An 18,740-nucleotide genomic window follows, 5' to 3' on the forward strand; every position below is an offset into this window, starting at 1 on the left:
CCTATTCGACCTCGACCGCCATGACATGTTATCGGAACCACCACCGTCGCATATTAAAGTTCATAAAAGACAGAAAAAGTTGTTTGTGCCTGATCTCTTATTGACAACTCCTCTCCACCACTTATCGTCTCCACCATTATAAAAAAGGACTGTGCCTGTAATTATTGAAGTTAAAGGTCATCTATTGCAACCCGCTACAAACATAAAGGACGAAAAGTGTAATTTACCCAAAATAAAACAAATATAAGCTTATTTGGTGTTATACTATACTATTTAAATAACAATTTGATATATATTGACGATAACTTCTTTATATCATATATATGTATATGTATTAATATGATATAACAATTAATAATGAAATATAAATACAATTTACTATATATAAGTTAATATATGATATAACAATTAATAATGAAATATAAATACAATTTACTATATATAAGTTAATGTTATGTTTATAAATGGAAATTAAAATCCCCAAACTATATAAGCCCTAAATATTTTTTTCCCGCTGATTGTGTTTTGGCGCTATACCCTCCCATCTCTTTCGCTGTTCTATACTTGGTGGACGGAGTGGTGGTTTTAGGTGGTTTCCCTCTTTGTTTCAGAGCGACAACTTGCTGCTACAATTCAAAGTTCGATCAAAACTGGTAAGTTCTCATTTATTCCCTTCGCCAAGATATAAATCTCCATACTTTAATTAATCATCTCTAAGATTCGACTTCACTAACTAGGGCTGAGGACTGTGCGACTGCTACTAGTGGTTTTCCACCATCGGTAGGCTCTGAGTTGGTGGTTTTTGGTGGTGCTCCTTTACAACAGGTACGAATTGAACCCATCTCTGATTAAATCTTCACTTTTGAGGATCATATTGGCTTAATTTCAATGTGACATCTGTCTTTATTTTTGTGGATTTTGTTGTTATGAATTACGAAACACGCAAAGAACTATATTTTTGCTATCTGTATATGGTTGTAACGTGACCTTGACTATAGCTTTAGTAACGTTTGTCTCTGGTCCTTTTTCGTCCACCAACTCTAGTCGTACGGTTCTTGCATCTGTTGATGGACCTGTCATCTTTGGTGTTTACTAAATGTGTTGGAAATGACAACTTAAAACCTATAAACTCCTAGGCTATGTCAAACAACGTCAGCCCTAGTCTAGATAACAATCTATGAATGATCTTTATGAATTGTAACCATAAACTCTTCGGTTAAAACATAGTTGTTAATAGCGTTCATAGCGGGCGCTACAGCGGATATCATAGTGAAGAGCTCGTGTGTCGCTATCTGATTTTGGCGCCTAGTTTTTTTCTGTTTTTTTATCTGTTTTAATATAAATAGCGGGATTTTATAGGTATAGAATAGCGGGATTTTAGGTTTCTGGTTAAATATACATATAAAATAGCATATTTGGATATAAATATACATATAATAGCGCCCGCTATTTCATGGCTATTACTAAGTAGCGTATGGGTAGCTTATAACTACCGTCCACTATTTGCTATTAACAACTATGCGTTAAAGCATACGAAAGGATATGGAAGTTCCAGCATGCAGTTCAAACATGAGACAATTTTGACAGCTCAAATATGAAGGTATGCATGCATATGTGGAGCAAAAATTGTTCCAAAAGATGCTTCTGATAGAAAAAAAACACTGAGTTATACATTTTTTCAACAGAATATTTCAAATGTTATAAAATATTTTTTCCCTGCAAATTATGAACATATATCAAATTTGCGACCCATTTTTACTTGACGACGACGATAAAGACAGGATCGTAAAAATGTGTTAAACGGGTTAACCCGCCAACCCGACCCGTTAACCTAAACTGGTTCGCGGGTTCAACCTGAAACTGACCCGAACCCATTTAGACTAAACCTAAACCCGCGAATTTCGTGTATTCGGATCGTGTCAGAAATTCACACCCCTAATTCAATCCTTGTAGCCTGTTGTTAAATCTTGATATCTTTCTTGATCGATAACCGAACTACCAATGCAGTCTCGGTTCCTACTTGCTTTCTCAATCATTTAACACAAGAACCAATCGATTATTCTCCCCCTAATCATAAACAACCAGAAGTGTTTATACTTAGAGGATAATTTGACAGTTCTAGGGTTGAATTATCTGGACCTCCGTACAAAAATCAGACACCAAAGCTGTATAAATTTGAATATGATTAGGAACACATTTATCAATCGATTTATTTATCAAGATCTATTGTTGTTTTTAAGTCGGAAACTACCTGTTTAACATGTCGGTTTAGTTGATTTTTATTTATTTGACCCGTTTAGTGATTTGAGAGTTAACATGACCTGAATAACCTGAAATTGGATAATATTATTCATGTTTATACCAATAATCTATATATTAAATTGGAAAATCCTAGAAATTGTGGAATTTTAGTATATATTTATTTGTATGTATAAGGTTAGTATGTATATGTGCATGTCTATGTGTTCTTTGTGTGTTAAGCTCTAATACTTGTTGGATTTGAGTTATAGAGGTATAAAAGTGTCGTCGGATAGAGAATGGATGTACGAGATGAGATTCAATAAAGATAGTACTTTAAATATGCAATTTCAACAACGTGTCTCTGGTCCTTTTTCGTCCACCAACTCTTGTCGTACGGTTTTTGCATCTGTTGATGGACCTGTCATCTTTGGTGATTGACGCTCACCCTGAATTAATACATAATTCCACAGATTCTGATGCGCAACAACTGGTGATTGACAATGTAGCACCAGAGATGATTCTAGCAACCCTATCTAATCTTTCTTCTTCGACCTGATCTATTTTAAACATAAATGTACGTCATCTTCTTTATCACATTAAAATTAAAAGCTGGAACAACTTTTGATGCTCTTTATACATATTCTCGATAACCACCATGTCCAAGTGAAGTACCCTTCAAAAATTTCACAAGAAAACGACTGAAGGTTATATCTTTACCACTCAAGCAATATATCTTGCCTTGATATATGAGGATCCGAATAATCAATAGAACGTCCTGTAAATGCCGTATTTGCTGAAGAGGTACTCAAAATTATGTGATAGGGTCCTTGAACCTTGAGCAGCCGTATGAAACAAAGGTACCTGATGACTCTTGGTTCCTGTCACAGCTTGCGGCGATCATCTTTTCGTCTTCCATTGCCCACAACAAATGAGACGATGACCTTTTACTTCAGGTTCCTTATCTCCTCTACCACCAGAACCAGCATTGAGGGTAGTTCTTTCGCCATACTTATCCTCTGTTGTGGGATGACACACAATTCCCTCTTCTCCTGTGGGCTTTTGCTCTGCCTCGTCTATTTCTCCTTGGTGTCTTCTTTGAGGCTGTCTTACTTTGGGATCCAGTGCTACTTTCTTACCAACTTGCTTTAACTTGCTGAGTTACATGGATTCATGACTGAACCCACAGCCCTTGTGTTTCCTTTCCACCATTCTTCTGATCCGACAAAGTCCCTACTAAACGTCTAAACCCTTGGTTCAATCTAGGGGTGCTAAACGGGTCATGTTCATGGGGTGGCGGGCCCAACCCGACCTAGAACCCGAAAATTTCACACGAACCTAAACCCAACCCGAACCCGAAAATCATATCATACATATGAACCCGAACACAGCCAGAAGTTTTGTGGGTTGACCCAAACACGACCCGTTCAATCCGAATTTTTTAATTTTTTTTGAAATTAATATACTAAAATTAAAATTTACTTAAAAAACACAAATGTATATAACACAATTATATTTAAATTATAAAATTTTATGTTAATTTCTCTTTCTAAGTTATAATTATGGCATAAAATACACACCCCGTTTAATCTCTAACATAAAATAAACTGTAAAAAAATATAATATAAGATAAATGTGTTAAACGGGTTAACCCGCCAATACGACCCGTTAACCTAAACTGGTTCGCGGGTTCAACCTGAAACTGACCCGAACCCATTTATATGTGCATGTCTATGTGTTCTTTGTGTGTTAAGCTCTAATACTTGTTGGGTTTGAGTTATAGATCTATAAAAATGTCGTCGGATAGAGAATGGATGTACGGGATGAGATTCAATAAAGATGGTACTTTAAATATGCAATTTCAACAACGTGTTGATTATTTTCTGGATTTTGCATACGAACACGCAACGAACATTGAAGAGGAAACTATAGGCGGGGTCCAGAAGTTACTAATTAGATGCCCATGTAGTAAATGCAAAAAACCGTTACTACAAGACGAGAAACGTTGTTGATTGTCATCTAACTTCACTAGGATTTATGAAAGATTATCAGCTATGGTACGCACATGGTGAATCTGAAGAGCCGATGGGCGTGGACCAATGTTCAAACCCCATACCGTCTCAGCATGTGGGTCAGGATGTTGTTGAAGATATTGGTGAATATACCGAATATGATCAAATGGTCATGGAATGCATGCACCAAGATCCAAATCAAGAAGCACATGCATTCTACCGTATGTTAGAGCAAGCTAATGAGCCTTTATGGGAGGGGTGCAAAGATGCTAGCACACTCTCTATTACCACCAGGTTATTGAATTGGAAATCAGACTGTAATATTTCGGACTCGGCATTTGATAAACTACTTCCGATAATCAAAGACAATCTACCTGATGATAACAAGCTACCTAGAAACTTTTATGAGACCAAGAAGATGTTGAAGCCACTAGAGTTGCCATCACAAGTGATTCATGTGTGTCAAAACCATTGCATGCTATTCAATGGCCCGCATTCTGATCTGGATCGTTGTATAGTATGTAATGAATATAGATACAAGGAAAGAGGGAAAAAAGTGCCTAAGTTGGTGATGACTTACATGCCTATCGGACCAAGACTTCAAAGATTGTTTTATTCAAAAAAGACAGCCCAACATATGACTTGGCACGCAGATCGTAGTCCATCCGAAAAGATGAGTCATCCTAGTGAAGGTCGAGCCTGGCACCATTTTAACTCGGTTTTTTCTGATTTTGCAAAAGAGACACGCAATATTCGTCTTGGATTGTGTACAGATGGATTTAGTCCAAATAATGCAAGCGGGGCAAAGTATTCATGTTGGCCAGTGTTTATCACGGTGTACAACCTACCTCCTTGGTTGGCCTTGAAAGAGCAATATGTACAAATTCCTTTAATCATTCCCGGTCCAAATAATCCCCGACAAAATATTGACGTTTTTCTACAACCTTTGGTAGACGAGCTAAAACAGTTGTTCACACATGGCATTGAAACTTATGATGCCCATCGATGTGAGAATTTCAAAATGAAGGCCGTACTTTTATGGACCGTTAGTGACTTTCCGGCTTATGCGATGTTGTCCGGATGGAGCACACATGGTAAGTTAGCCTGCCCATATTGCTCGAATGAATCGGGATCATTCCAACTTCCGTTTGGAGGGAAACCATGTTGGTTTGACTGCCATAGACAACATCTTCCCGCAAAACATTGTTTTCGAAAAGATAAGACTAACTTTCGAAAAAACAAAATGGTTTCGCGTGTAAGAGATATTCCACAGCCAACCGGAGAAGAAATATGGCAGGTTATAAAAGAGTTTCCCATTGTTTATGATGGCAAACCCTATGGTACTGAAAGATATGAAAAACCGCCAGGTTTTGGGATTACACATAATTGGGTAAAAAGAAGCATCTTTTGGGAACTTCCGTATTGGAGTAAGTTGTTAATCCGACATAATCTCGACGTGATGCATATCGAAAAGAATGTATTTGACAATCTGTTTCACACAATCATGGGCACCAACACATCCAAAGACAAAGACAATATGAAGGCAAGGCAAGACATGGAGCGTATTTGTGACCGATTTCATTTAAACCCCACATGTGATAACAACGGAAAGATGACTAAAAATAGGGGAAATTACACTCTGCGAAAAGATGACGTTAAAAAAGTTTGTGCTTGGTTGAAGAAGGTAAAATTTCCAGACGGGTATGCATCAAATATAGGGAGTTGTGTAAACATGAAAGACAACACTTTTCATGGTTTTAGAAGCCATGACTGTCATGTGTTTATGCAACGGTTGCTTCCACTCGCTATTAGAGGTTTTGTCTCAAAAGAGACATATGAGGCTGTAACAGAGTTGTGCATGTTCTTTCGAGTCTTATGCTCAAAATCGTTGCATGTAGATGACTTGATTAACATGAAGCGCACTATTGTTATAACAGTATGCAAGTTGGAGAAAATTTTCCCTCCCAGTTTCTTTGATTCTATGGAGCACCTAGTCATACATCTAGCTGATGAAGCTCTTCTTGGTGGTCCGGTACAATACAGGTGGATGTACCAATACGAAAGGTAATAACATTTTTTCATCTTATGAATTAAATATATTTTTTTTTTATTTTGTTCATAATTCTTAACACATTTCTCAATAATTTCTAAATGTAGGAAGCTTGGCTTAATGAAAAGAAGAATCAGAAACAAATCAAAGGTTGAGGGTTCAATGGTGAAGGAACATCTAGTGAATGAAATCGCCACCTATTGTTCTCTATACTTTGACTCAACGATTGAGACACGCCATAATCGAGAGCCACGAAATTTCGCACCGCAACATCTCAGCTCTTCGAGTGGAGGCTCTAAACTAAGCGTATTTGTCGTTCCATCGAGACGATTACATCAAAAGGGTGGAACACGGAGGCATATGAGTAATGAAGAACTTAAAAAGGTGCACACATATGTTCTTCTAAATTGTGTAGAAGTTTACCCTTATATCGACAAATTTGATGAAGTGGCACCACAACTGTATCCGGACGAACCAGAATTCCTTCTTAGAGATAACCATTTTGCTGAATGGTTTGAAAATCACGTAAGTAAATCCAATTAACTCTTTATGATTGATGTTAGTGCATCGTTTAGCAACATGTTCCATGTGTGTTTTTCATTGTAGGTAATGAATGGCTTACTTGATGGAAGCACTCGACATTTGGAAATTTTAGCAAGACAACCATCAATGTACGCTCAATCACACAATGGGTACTTTGTAAATGGTTATAAGTTTCACACCCAAAAGCATGGTAAGGGACTTGTGACCTCAAACTGTGGTGTATGTGTGAGAGGGGAAACGTATAACGCCGAAGAGTCTGACTACTACGGCTTAGTGGACGAGATATTAGAACTTAAGTATAATGGCAAGGAACCTCAAATTGTGGTAGTTTTTAAATGTACATGGTTTGATAACAACCTGGGTGTAATAGTTAACAAAAATAAGCTTGTTGATGTTAAACACAAGTTTCATCTTCCAGGTGATGACAAGTTTATCTTGGCATCACAGGCAGAACAAGTTTTTTACACTTCATACCATGCCGTGACACGTGATACAAAAGATCTATGGCCGGTTGTGAAGACAAAATCCCGTCACATTTATGATCTCACTACACCTGAAACTGATGTCACCAATGATGGTAACACGACATCACACGATTTTCTTCAAACTGATGAACGGTTCGAGTTACCGAATGCGGTAACTCAGAGTGATCCCTTAGACCGGGTTACATTTCATGATGATGATGATGATGGTTGTGACGATGTTGATGCAAACGTTTATTCTGACCACTCTTTAGATGAAGATGAACATGATTGTTAGGAACATAAATTGTTTGTTGTTGTATACTTATTATTTGAGATTTATCATATGGTATGTACATTGTATATTTTTTTCCTATCATAGAGTTTGTGAATCTTATATATATTATCTAACCAAATCTGTTCAATTAAATGCAGGCTATATACAATATGAATGCTGGTAAAGATAATACAAGTCGTGGTGGTGGTCGTAGTAGTGGTAGTGGTGTTGGTAGTGGTCTGCGTGGAGGAAAGACAAAACAAGTTTCAAGGAAACGCATTGATTGTGGCATTGTTATTCGGGAGCCTGATCTTAGTAGAGGTGATGGTGATGCTGTTTCTGGGAGACAAAGATCCCAAAAATTGGATCCAAAACATCCCAATGGGAAGGCAACTGTTGAGAAACCTACTATATGGACTAAAGGGCCGTATTTGATGGTACGACCTCCAAAAGGTCCTTCAATTTCATACCGCAGAGGTGTAAGGGGCAGTTATCATCGTATGGGTGAGGGTGATCCAATGGCTGATTTAGGTGGGACGTTAAATAGTTTGTCAGCAGATATTCTTGATGATAGGGATGGTACAACGTTACAAGATTTGTCACGTGATCTCCTTGATGATGGCGACAATGGTAATCAATATAAATTACTAATTTTTTATTAGTTATCATTTTATTAATTACTATTTTTAACTTTTTAGATGATGATGATGCTGGTGACGACGGTGATGACGTTGGTGATGATGGTTACAATGGTGACGATGGTGATGGTGTCAGTGAGGACGATGACAACTTTGAGGGTGACGGTGACGACTTTGAGGGTAGTGGTGACGACTTCGAGGGTGGTGGTGACGGTGATGGGAGGCAATTCATACAAAGCAATGGGAAAAAGTATGTTTCTAGTTTAATATTTTAATTTATATTGTTTATTGATGTTATAAACTAGTATTGGTAGTAGGGTTGTGCAACGGTTCCGAACCGGACCGAACCGGGAACCGTTACACTCTAAATATAAGAACCAGATCATTTAAAAACCGGTTCGGTTCGGAACCGGGTTAAACGGTTCGGGTGTAATTTAGACCTGGCAATCTTGGCCCATTGAGTTAAGTCTGGGCTATTTTGGGTTTAAAAAAGGAACTCATGGGTTGTTTTGGGCTTAATATAATTTACAAGGGGGTTAGGATGGGTAAATTTAGAAGTTAGAGAAAAAGTAAGTGGGTCAGGATGGGTAAATAATAAAAAACTAATGGGTCGGGATGGGTATGATAGAATAACAAGCGGGTCTAGAAAAAGAATGAGTTTTCCCGCTTCCCTCATCGCCCACTGTTCAATACAGTCATAGTATTGTTCTCTGTATCAACAATTAAAGATTTCCTTCACAATCAGTATGAGGATAGACTCGAATTCGTTGAATCCTTATTGATTCACAAGGTAATTTCATCTATACTAAAACCCGAATTTGTCATTTATTATATTTATCATTCATACTTTATTATTTGATTGATTTTATGGAAAAAATCGATATTTAATCAAACTTTGGAATCTGTTTGCCCATATTGTTGCTTAAATTGAAATACAACAGATTTCTAGAAAGTGTTTGCTCTTTTGATTTGGAAGTAGCTGTTCAATGAACCCTAATTTAAATACTTCACCAAAGAGTAAATAAGCAGCAAAGTTTGGTTTTGACTTTATAAATATCAAAGTGATTTATACAAGGTTTGAATAAATCATAGAAACTTCAATTATGCCTTTTGATTTTGTTTCCAAGATCGTTCCTTTCATCATAAAAGTTGTTTTTTGGAAGATTTTCTATGGGATCCAATTTGGTCTGACTTTCATATAATCAGTCTAAAGTTGTGAACTTGTGACCCTTCATAGTAATGATGATAGATGTGTTGCTGGTTGTGCTTTACAGAAATATTATGTTTCTGCAGCCATCACTATGTGTTTTTATTTGACTATTGATGCTTATGGGATATTAAATATGTGATTGATTTTTGGTGTTTGAACCAAATGTGGATCAGAATTTAAAACCGACTTTAAGAGGCCATATCTTGGTCATTTCGAAACCTTTTTGAGCGGGTTTTAGCCTAAAATGTAGTACTTTGAGCGGATTATTCACCCAAAAAGTTTCGTAACTTTTCAATACCATTTGAGCCCTGAAAAACTGTTCGCAAAACTGAATGTCAAAGTTGTCAGCTTTGGACAGATTTTGCAACAAAACAGCCAGCTTTGGACAAATTGTGCATTAATTTTAAGGTCTACTAGGGAGCCTCATATTGTATACTATATTTACTTAGATTCATGCGGGTAAACTATGATCTGTTTTGCATGTTTTAGCATGTATACTATACTGATTCTCAAATTTCTTTTCAATATTTTAGGTTTGTAGACTCAAAGGTACATAGACGTGTAAAGGAAATACTTGAACAATGTCTTGATGGAGATTGGGTCACGTTTAAAACGATCCCCCAAAACGTAAAGAAGCGCATGTTTGACCGCTTCCGGGTAATTTATCAATTATTTATTTGTATATGTTATGATTATATGTATTATTTATTGCATTTTTATTTTTGTTTTTGTAGACTATGTATAGGTGGGATCCAAAAGCACACCAGAGCATACGTCATTCGTTTATTTGTGTGCTCAAGGATCGATTTAGAGGCATAATGAGCGATATGAGGAAAAGTTCTAAAAAGAAAGCTTTAAAGGCGAGGGAAGATATCCCCGATGTCAGATACAATTTTAAGATACAATGCAAATATCCGCCCAATGGAGTGCCTCGTAGGAAATGGGAACGTATGTGTATGGTAAGGGTTTTAATAATTTACATTTTTTGTCTTAATTATTTTTATGTATTAATTATATATATATATATATATATATATATATATATATATATATATATATATATATATATATATATATATATATATATTTTACCATTATAGTCTTGGAACACTAAAGATTGGGAAAAGAAGTCCAAAGCAGGGAGAGAAAACCGGAAGAATGACTTATGTCGTCATACAGGCGGGTCCAAAGGGTTTGACGAACACCGTCGCAACTTGGTAAGCTAATCATATTATTACTTTTAGAAACCTACATGAACACTTAGAACTTATAAATTAAATTGCATCTTTTTATGTAGGAAAAAATAAAGGGTAAAAAGGTTGGATTCGCGGAAGTATTACTTCATACCCACGCCACCAAAGAGTGTAAAAAGAGATTAAATGATGGGGAGATCAGTGCAAATGACTATGATAAGTTAAAGTTTGTTACCGATCGTTCAAAACGTTCATATGTAAATTATCTTTTATCATTTATTTATAATTATTGTATCATCTTTTAGTACAATATCAAGCCATTTGTTTTGATAAACTGTAGGTCTCCTACATGAAAAAACTTGAAAATAAATATGGGAACACGGATTGCGATGATATGGAACTGTGGGAGAGTCTGCATCCCGAGTGTCAGGGTCGTCAGTTGTTTGGGGTAGGATCTTCTGATCCACATTTTGTGTTGACTGGAACAACATCTTCCACAGCTAGTGTGTCAGATACTCGACAATCGCATGAGGTAATGTTACTGCTATTATTGTGTGTATATATATGTATGAATGTATCAGACTAGTGTGTGCTATCTAATATATACATGTATGTTTGTTTGGGTCATTTTTTTGGATTGACCTAGGGGTGAGCATAAATAGGTCCGACCCGATTAGAACCGAGAACCGAACTGAAAAATACCCGAAACCGACCTTAATATAGGATATAGGGTATTTGTTTGGTTCCTGTAAATCAAGTATGTCGGGTATCGGGTCGGGTCGGGTAGGGAACAACAAAGAACCGAAGCCAAACCTGTGGAACCGAGATAAATATATGGATTCTGTACAAAACAACTAATCTGGGCCAAAGCCCATCAAAATGAGTTAACATAATTCGTGATATATCAAACAGTATAAGATATATCAGAACTAAATCCATACTTCAATAAATCTTGAATATTGTTCATAATTGCTATAATTGCTGCAGCTGCTTCACGAGGTTGTGGTATGACTAGTGCTATTACCTTAGAAACTCATATAAATGTGATTATGTGAACATCAGCTAAGTAAATTTGTTTTCCATTTTTTTTATTATTTACTGAGTAATGATATCATAAGTTGTGATGCACACCTACCAAAGTTTAGCAAACTATTGATGAATATTTTGATTACCTTTGATCGCTTCATATGCTTGGGTAAGACTGAAGTGACATTCAATAACATGTTATCAGAATTGCTGCAACTGCTTCAATAATCATGTTCACATGTTGTCAGACTTCATATTTTAGCCGCTAAAATATATAATTACATAACATAATGGTCGGGTCGGTTCTTTACCCGAATACCGATATACCCGACTCACAATAGAACCGGAACCGATTTTATATTATAGGGTATCATATCGGGTATTGATTTAATGGCTTATCGGGTATCGGGTCGGTTCTTCTTCGGGTCGGGTCGGGTAGTTGATTTTGCTCACCCCTAGATTGACCCGTTACTTGTTAATGTGTGCTAATTATATTCGTTTTAATAAACTTTAGCTCCAAAAAGTTCAAGCTGAACTAGGAAAGGAACGAGAGGCTCGACAAAACATTGAAGCCCGTTTTGAACAATTTGAACAAGAGCGGGAACAAGAAAGGGTTGAACGTGAACGAGAGCGGGAACAAGAACGTGTTGAACGTGAACGAGAGCGGACCGAACATGCTCGATGGCAGAAATACATGGAAGCAAAGTTTAATAAATTCGGAAAAAAGTAATTTTTTTATGTATGTTAAAGATCATGTTAGTTTTGTTACAAAAACGTGCATTTTGTTTTTTATTCTAAGACTGTAAACATGTTTTTTTTTTGTTGGAATCTTTAGGATTTTCTGCAATTTATTTAAAAGAATTTGGTTTTCAATTTTTTTGTTTTAATAATATTAATTTGATTTATAAAATAATGGGAATTTTGTCGGTAAGTTTAAAGGAATTTATTTTATTTTTTTAAAACCGTGGGAATTTTGTCACCGAGTAAATTTAAAAACCGTGAGAATTTTGTCACAAACTTTAAATAATGATTGTTAGAAGCGTGGGAACTTTGTCACAACATTTATCTCAAAACCGTAGGAATTTTGTCACCAAATTAAAATATTTAAAATATATTAAAAATATATGTTTTGTGACAAATTTGTTGTTAAATAGAAAGAAAAAGTTTATAACAAACTTTGTGGGAATGTTGACGCAAATCTTCCGACAAGTTCGGTTTGTGGGAACATTGCCAGAAATTTTGTAGGAAAATTGTCGCTCATGCCATTTCCGACGAAGTTTTTTCACACCAAAAGAATTCGTGGGAAATTTGTTGCTACTACTTGTTTCCCACAAATTTGCCACAAAATACGCCGTGAGAAAAGACTTGATTTTCTAGTAGTGAAAAGGGACCAATGTTGGTTTAAAAGTGGTTGCCTCATATGACCTTCAGGTTTGGCCGGCCTTCTTTGGTGTCGCCGGATGTTTGAACGCCATAAATACTTTCGAGCTATCGCCATTGCTAGAGGCAGTGCTGGACCCAGGTTTTTTTTTCAATGGGGTCCATTTTTTTCGGAGTTCAAAATTTTCATAACAAAAATGTTAAAATTTTCGGGTCGGTCCTCGTTCGGGTGGGGGTCTGAGCGAGGTTTGAATTAAATTAAAAAAAAAAACTAGCCATACGAGGATTGAACCCATGACCTCTTGTTGGTAAAAGGGGGTTTACCACTACACCAACTTTCCTTTTCTTTTTATAGTGTCTACCAAATTGTATTTATGGGGTTCTTATAAAATTTAATATACTGGATCTACTAATTTTTTAAAAAAACATTGGGGTCCAGGGACCCGGACTCGCTCTATGTGGGTCCTCCCTCGGCTAGAGGGTTACATTTCGGGACGCTACCGAAAGCCGGGTTTGAAGCAAATAGAACTTACTACCCGTATAGATACTATTCGGCTGATGGTACCCGGTGTATTCAAATATTGTGAAAACGTTTACTAAAACGCTCGATATTAAAAGACAAGATTTTAAGAAACTGCAAGAGTCTTCAAGAAAAGGGCATCGTAAGGTGTTTTGAGGTTGTTCAACAACGATAACATTTTGTGAGAAATCCTTGTCGTATATGGAATAAAGAAAAGATTAGAATGGTTATGTATGCTTGTATTATATTGTATAACATGATTTTAGAAGACGAAGGAAAAAGAATATGTCAAAACTATATTCCGGATGAAGTTGACATAGGAACGCAATAGTGAAGCATTCAACATGTTAAGTGCGGATTTGGTCGAGCATGCTTGGGCGATTCGCCCAATTCGACACGATGGCGACGACAAAGAGGACTTCCAGAACAAAGGCGACGAGGAAGAATGTTTTGAAGTTGGAATCTATGAAGACGGAGGTTTGGATGACGGAGGTGATGTAGACGGAGGCGACGCCGACAATGAAGACGAGTAGTATTTAATATATATTTTATTACAAAGTTTTTTTATTAATGAAATATTATTTCTTTTTATATTTTTAAATTTAGAGATTTAAAAAAATTAAACAAATAATAATTGACTAATGATTGCTAGGGGGTTACGAGGCTCCATCCACTACACACACATCTTATATAACCCTTCTCACCAGTTGCCCCCCATGGGGGCTCCATAGAGCTTGACCACTACACATGGTCCTAATGTTTGGGGGTTTCACAAGTGAGCCCTTAATGTCGTGTCCTGTTTTTAAGTGTTAGCAAGACGTGCCAAGGATTTGACATAGATTGGAAACTTATATTCAAGATAGTCTCTCTAATGTGTTGTTTGGTGTAGTGTTAAATAAACAGGTGTCTTATATTGTCTGTATAGATGACGGGCAAGCTATGCTGAGCTAAAAGAGAACGAAGCTGTATAAAATTTGTGGAAGTTATGTCCTTTTATTTTGATGCCAAGTCCTTGTTCCATTTGTTATTTTCCAAGAGAATTTGGAACCTTTATCTTGTTTAAAGAAGGAAAAGCTTTTCATGACGTAGTATACAGCTCCATTGTTTCATTTTGATGCGAGCTAAAGATTAATGTGCTCTTTGCATGGAATCTGTCGGACTCGGTACTGGAGTCTACTCAGATCTGACGTATTCTTCATGCAACAGAAAGATATGTTATCAGCCCCAAACAACACTTAGCATAATTGTCTTAGAAGGGATACTTCTTTCTGTTTAGCAATTCATTTGTGTATCTTATCCTCAAAATGATTTCACAATTTTGGTTCCATATTCATTATCCCTTTTGCCCTTACAAGCAATCAGTTTAGTATGTGTTTCCGATTCACAAATTACCCGTATCTAGTGAGTTACTACATAATACAAGCGAGTATGGTGATAGGATCAAAGAATTTTGGTATTGATTAATTAGTATAAAGTATTATTTAAACCCAGACCAGACTCACTTTTTGGTAGGATTTTATTGTTATCAACTCATTTAGTTTATTTGGATTTACTTAATGACCATAGGAAAATCAAGAAAGCATTGTTATTTGTTAGGAGGTGTAGAGTAAACACTTAACAAGACTATTCTAGTGCATTCATACCCGGTGGGAGGTGGGGTCAAGATGGCGAAGCCCCTAGTGACTAGGTGGTTCATGGGGCGCATCACCCCGGTGGGTCCAAATGGCAGAGCCAGAGTGATGCCTTAGGTGGGGATGCGCTGACGGAAAGTTACATGAGAATTAATATCATTGGTAAGAGCAATAAGTGTGAATTAGCAACAACTTGGGTGGTTAGCAGTGGCGGATTTAGAAAATCCTTGTAGGGATAACGTTTTAAAGAAAGGGTAACGAAATCGAAAAAAGGTCAAAAAAAAAACACCAATTTTTTTTCAAAATTTACACTACCGTCGGATCGTCAAGGGGTAGCTGAGGCTACCCCTTATTATAAGGTAGGTCCGCCGCTAGTGGTTAGCAATAGCAGTAACCGGGTGATTGTTGACATGTCAATTAATAGTAGTGACTATAGTACTATGAAAGGACTTCTGCTTTTGATTTCCTGCTAATGTAATCGAATAATTACCAACAATTTAAACGCTAACTCACATACGTTTCCATGAAAAGTTGTAAGATGTTAACAAAACTTTTGTGATAGTTCCCTACCCCTATAAGGAAGGTCTTTGGTCTAAATTGGATATCGTTTAAATACAAAATACAGAAAGGCATACTTGTTCTTGTCTTCTTCTTGAATTATCCTATTAAAGATTTAGAGTGTACAATTAAAGTACTTCAATATGATAGTGATGATTCAATTAAAGAGATTATCCAGGGTATTTCAAACTATAAAACCTACACTTTTCATCTTAATGGAGCTCAATGCCAAATACTAGTGTTGTTTGCATGCATGTCTATCTTTGCATCGTATAGTATTAGATGTTATATGAAGGCAACTAGTATGCTAAAGAACAACATAGGATACAAACATACACTTCTTGATTTCATATATTTGAACAAGAGGGTTCCATGCTTGATGGAAAATGATAACAATATGTAACAGGGAGGGGGACGAAGCTTTATTTATCAGCATTCTTTGTAGCTGTTACTTTTATTGAATCTTCAGGTACTTCATCCTATTTCAGAGAATCCCATAGATAAGATATATTGTTAGATATCAGCTATCATAGAGATATGCTACACTGGAAAATGCATTCAGAGTTGTTAAACACAAATAATATACATTCCTCTCAGGTAGCATATAACAAACTTCTGCATGAAATCAGTTTAACGTCTTTATACCTTTGCTAAAGCTGGTAGAATGATTTGGCACCACTGGTTTTATATTTCGGAAGAGGAACTTTGCCAGACTCTATTTGTGCTACATCTTCAATCAACAACCGGTACTGTCTTATAACTTCATTCACCGTCATCCCCGTGGCCTTTGCAATATTTTGCCACCGATCAGGGGTGTCCTTGTCATAGACAGCCAGGGCATTTTCAAACAGCTTTTGTTGCCTAAGATTCAATGTAGAATCTGAAGCCATTTCTTGAATCTAGAAAAAAGTCTTACAAAAGAAGAGGGAAATATAATGGAACTGATGATTTCACAAGAGCCAGTGGCATCTCTATTTATAGGGAGTGAGAGAGATTAATAGTGTTAAGGTTCTTCTAAGAAAAAGTTTCATAGTGGACATGATCAAGAACCTTATGTTATTCCTTTAGTTTTAATTCTAAAATTGAGCAAATTGGAAGTCTGGTAAATGTTAAAGAAGGTGCTGACCCCTTAAATGGAAAATTACGAGGAAAAGACGTTGTAGCTTGGGTAATCTTTGACACAAAAACATGGTCGTAAACCTATCTAGACATGAATATCTTATGCTTAAAAAGTTGTTCCCTTGTATGCCATAATCCACCACTAGCTATATTAGTACGTGTGTATTTGTGCATATTTCCCTTGCATAAAATTTAAAACATAATATCTACATAAACTTCCTATACTTTCAAGAAAATATGTCCTTTGTAGAGGAACATATATATATATATATATATATATCAAGTTTTTAAATTATATATATTATTGTTTTATGCATTTAAAAGGTTTTTATTTAAATGGGTAAAAAGATTAAACTACACTTATGTGACCATACTTAATTAACCATAAAAGTTTGACGCCCGCTAATGGAAAGAACGTGATTTATAAGGTTTTTTAAACATGAAATACACTTTTAGACATTTTTGAAGGTAAAAGACATCTACTGAAAATTGATATAAACATAAAGAACGAAAAATATAATTTATTCTTTTATATATAATAAAAACAATTATATAAACACATATTATGTAAAATAAATAAAAGTTATATAAATAGTAGAATCGTTTAAGATCCTGAACAAGCTCTACCTCGCTAAGTGAAGCACACACTCATTAATTAAAAGAATTTATTTTTAGACTCAAGTTCACGATCATTTGAACTCAATTCAATCTTTTATCAAGCCGATTTCGAGTAACTCACGAACAACTTCTTGTAGTGTTAGGTTTCCTTTTTATGAAACATAATTCTTTTAGAATGACGGAACACATTTTCTATTTTTGTACCACTTAGAATTCATCTAATTATTCACAGTGAGGTTTAAACTCTCCCTGTTTAATTGAGGAAAAATCATCAATTTTGTTGAGACAAAGGCCTATTAGCAAATGCAACACATTATAAGGAGACTAGTTGTGATATCATGTATATAGTTACGCATATAGAATCATATATACCATTATAGTGATGCCAATATCAGAATCTGTCATCTTTGCAAAAAGCTTAGCTACTTGCAAAAAGTTATATAGAAGATAAATTTTAGTGGATCGTGAGGTTTGGCATCTTAATTAATATCTTATTATGGAATATGTATGTTAGATTACCCCTCGTTTCTTATATCAATGGCCAATGGGGATCTGTATAGCCTTCAATTTAGCTAAATGAAAGGCATGTAATTAATAATGGCAAGTGGCACGGGGATTTCATAAGGATTTTTAGAAAATTTGTCAAAAGTAAAGTTCATTAGTAAAACATATGAGTTTGACTATGACTTTATACATGCACAATATCACATACGTTTCCATTTCGACCAGGATTTATCTCGACTTGTTAGAGTGAATTTCAAGTTTTGTCCTTTATCTTTAGGCCGCTTTGCAAGTTTTGTCCTTTATGTTTAAATTTGACGAGTTTTGTCCTTTATGTTTAAAAATCAAGCACGTCTTACCCTTTATGTTTAAAAATCAAACACGTTTTGTCCTTTATGTTTAAAAAATCAAGCACGTTTTGTCCTTAAAAATCAAGCATAAAGGACAAAACGTGCTTGATTTTTAAACATAAAGGACAAAACTCGTCAAAATTAAACATAAATGACAAAACTTGCAAAGTGGCCTAAAGATAAAGGACAAAACTTGAAATTCACTCGACTTGTTATTTAGAATAACCAATAATACCTCTAGGCCTCTTTGCCTATATGTAAGTTAAGCCGTTATAATAAGTTTTCCTGCTTGACAGAGGCTTTCTTCTCTTCAAACATTATGCTCGTTAATTGATATAAAATAGAAAGAATTATTATTGTTATCTATCTAAGGTTGAGATCCTGTACAAACAGCACATACTGTGAGAACCATAAG

At 35.8% G+C, this 18,740-nt stretch overlaps 1 protein-coding gene across 1 annotated transcript; it reads left to right on the forward strand.

Moving 5' to 3' along the window:
- The first annotated feature begins 508 nt into the window (after positions 1-508).
- Positions 509-12,521, forward strand: LOC110879574. The gene is made up of 10 exons (XM_022128050.2): positions 509-653; positions 738-825; positions 7,740-8,211; positions 8,280-8,469; positions 9,963-10,086; positions 10,164-10,388; positions 10,530-10,646; positions 10,727-10,879; positions 10,963-11,154; positions 12,163-12,521. The coding sequence occupies exons 3-10, from the start codon at positions 7,752-7,754 to the stop codon at positions 12,376-12,378; spliced, it is 1,677 nt and encodes a 558-aa protein (XP_021983742.1). The 5' UTR covers positions 509-653; positions 738-825; positions 7,740-7,751; the 3' UTR covers positions 12,379-12,521.
- Positions 12,522-18,740: the final 6,219 nt, after the last annotated feature.

The sequence above is a fragment of the Helianthus annuus genome, chromosome 9, assembly GCF_002127325.2.
Source record: "Helianthus annuus cultivar XRQ/B chromosome 9, HanXRQr2.0-SUNRISE, whole genome shotgun sequence".
Classification (NCBI taxonomy): Eukaryota; Viridiplantae; Streptophyta; class Magnoliopsida; order Asterales; family Asteraceae; genus Helianthus; species Helianthus annuus.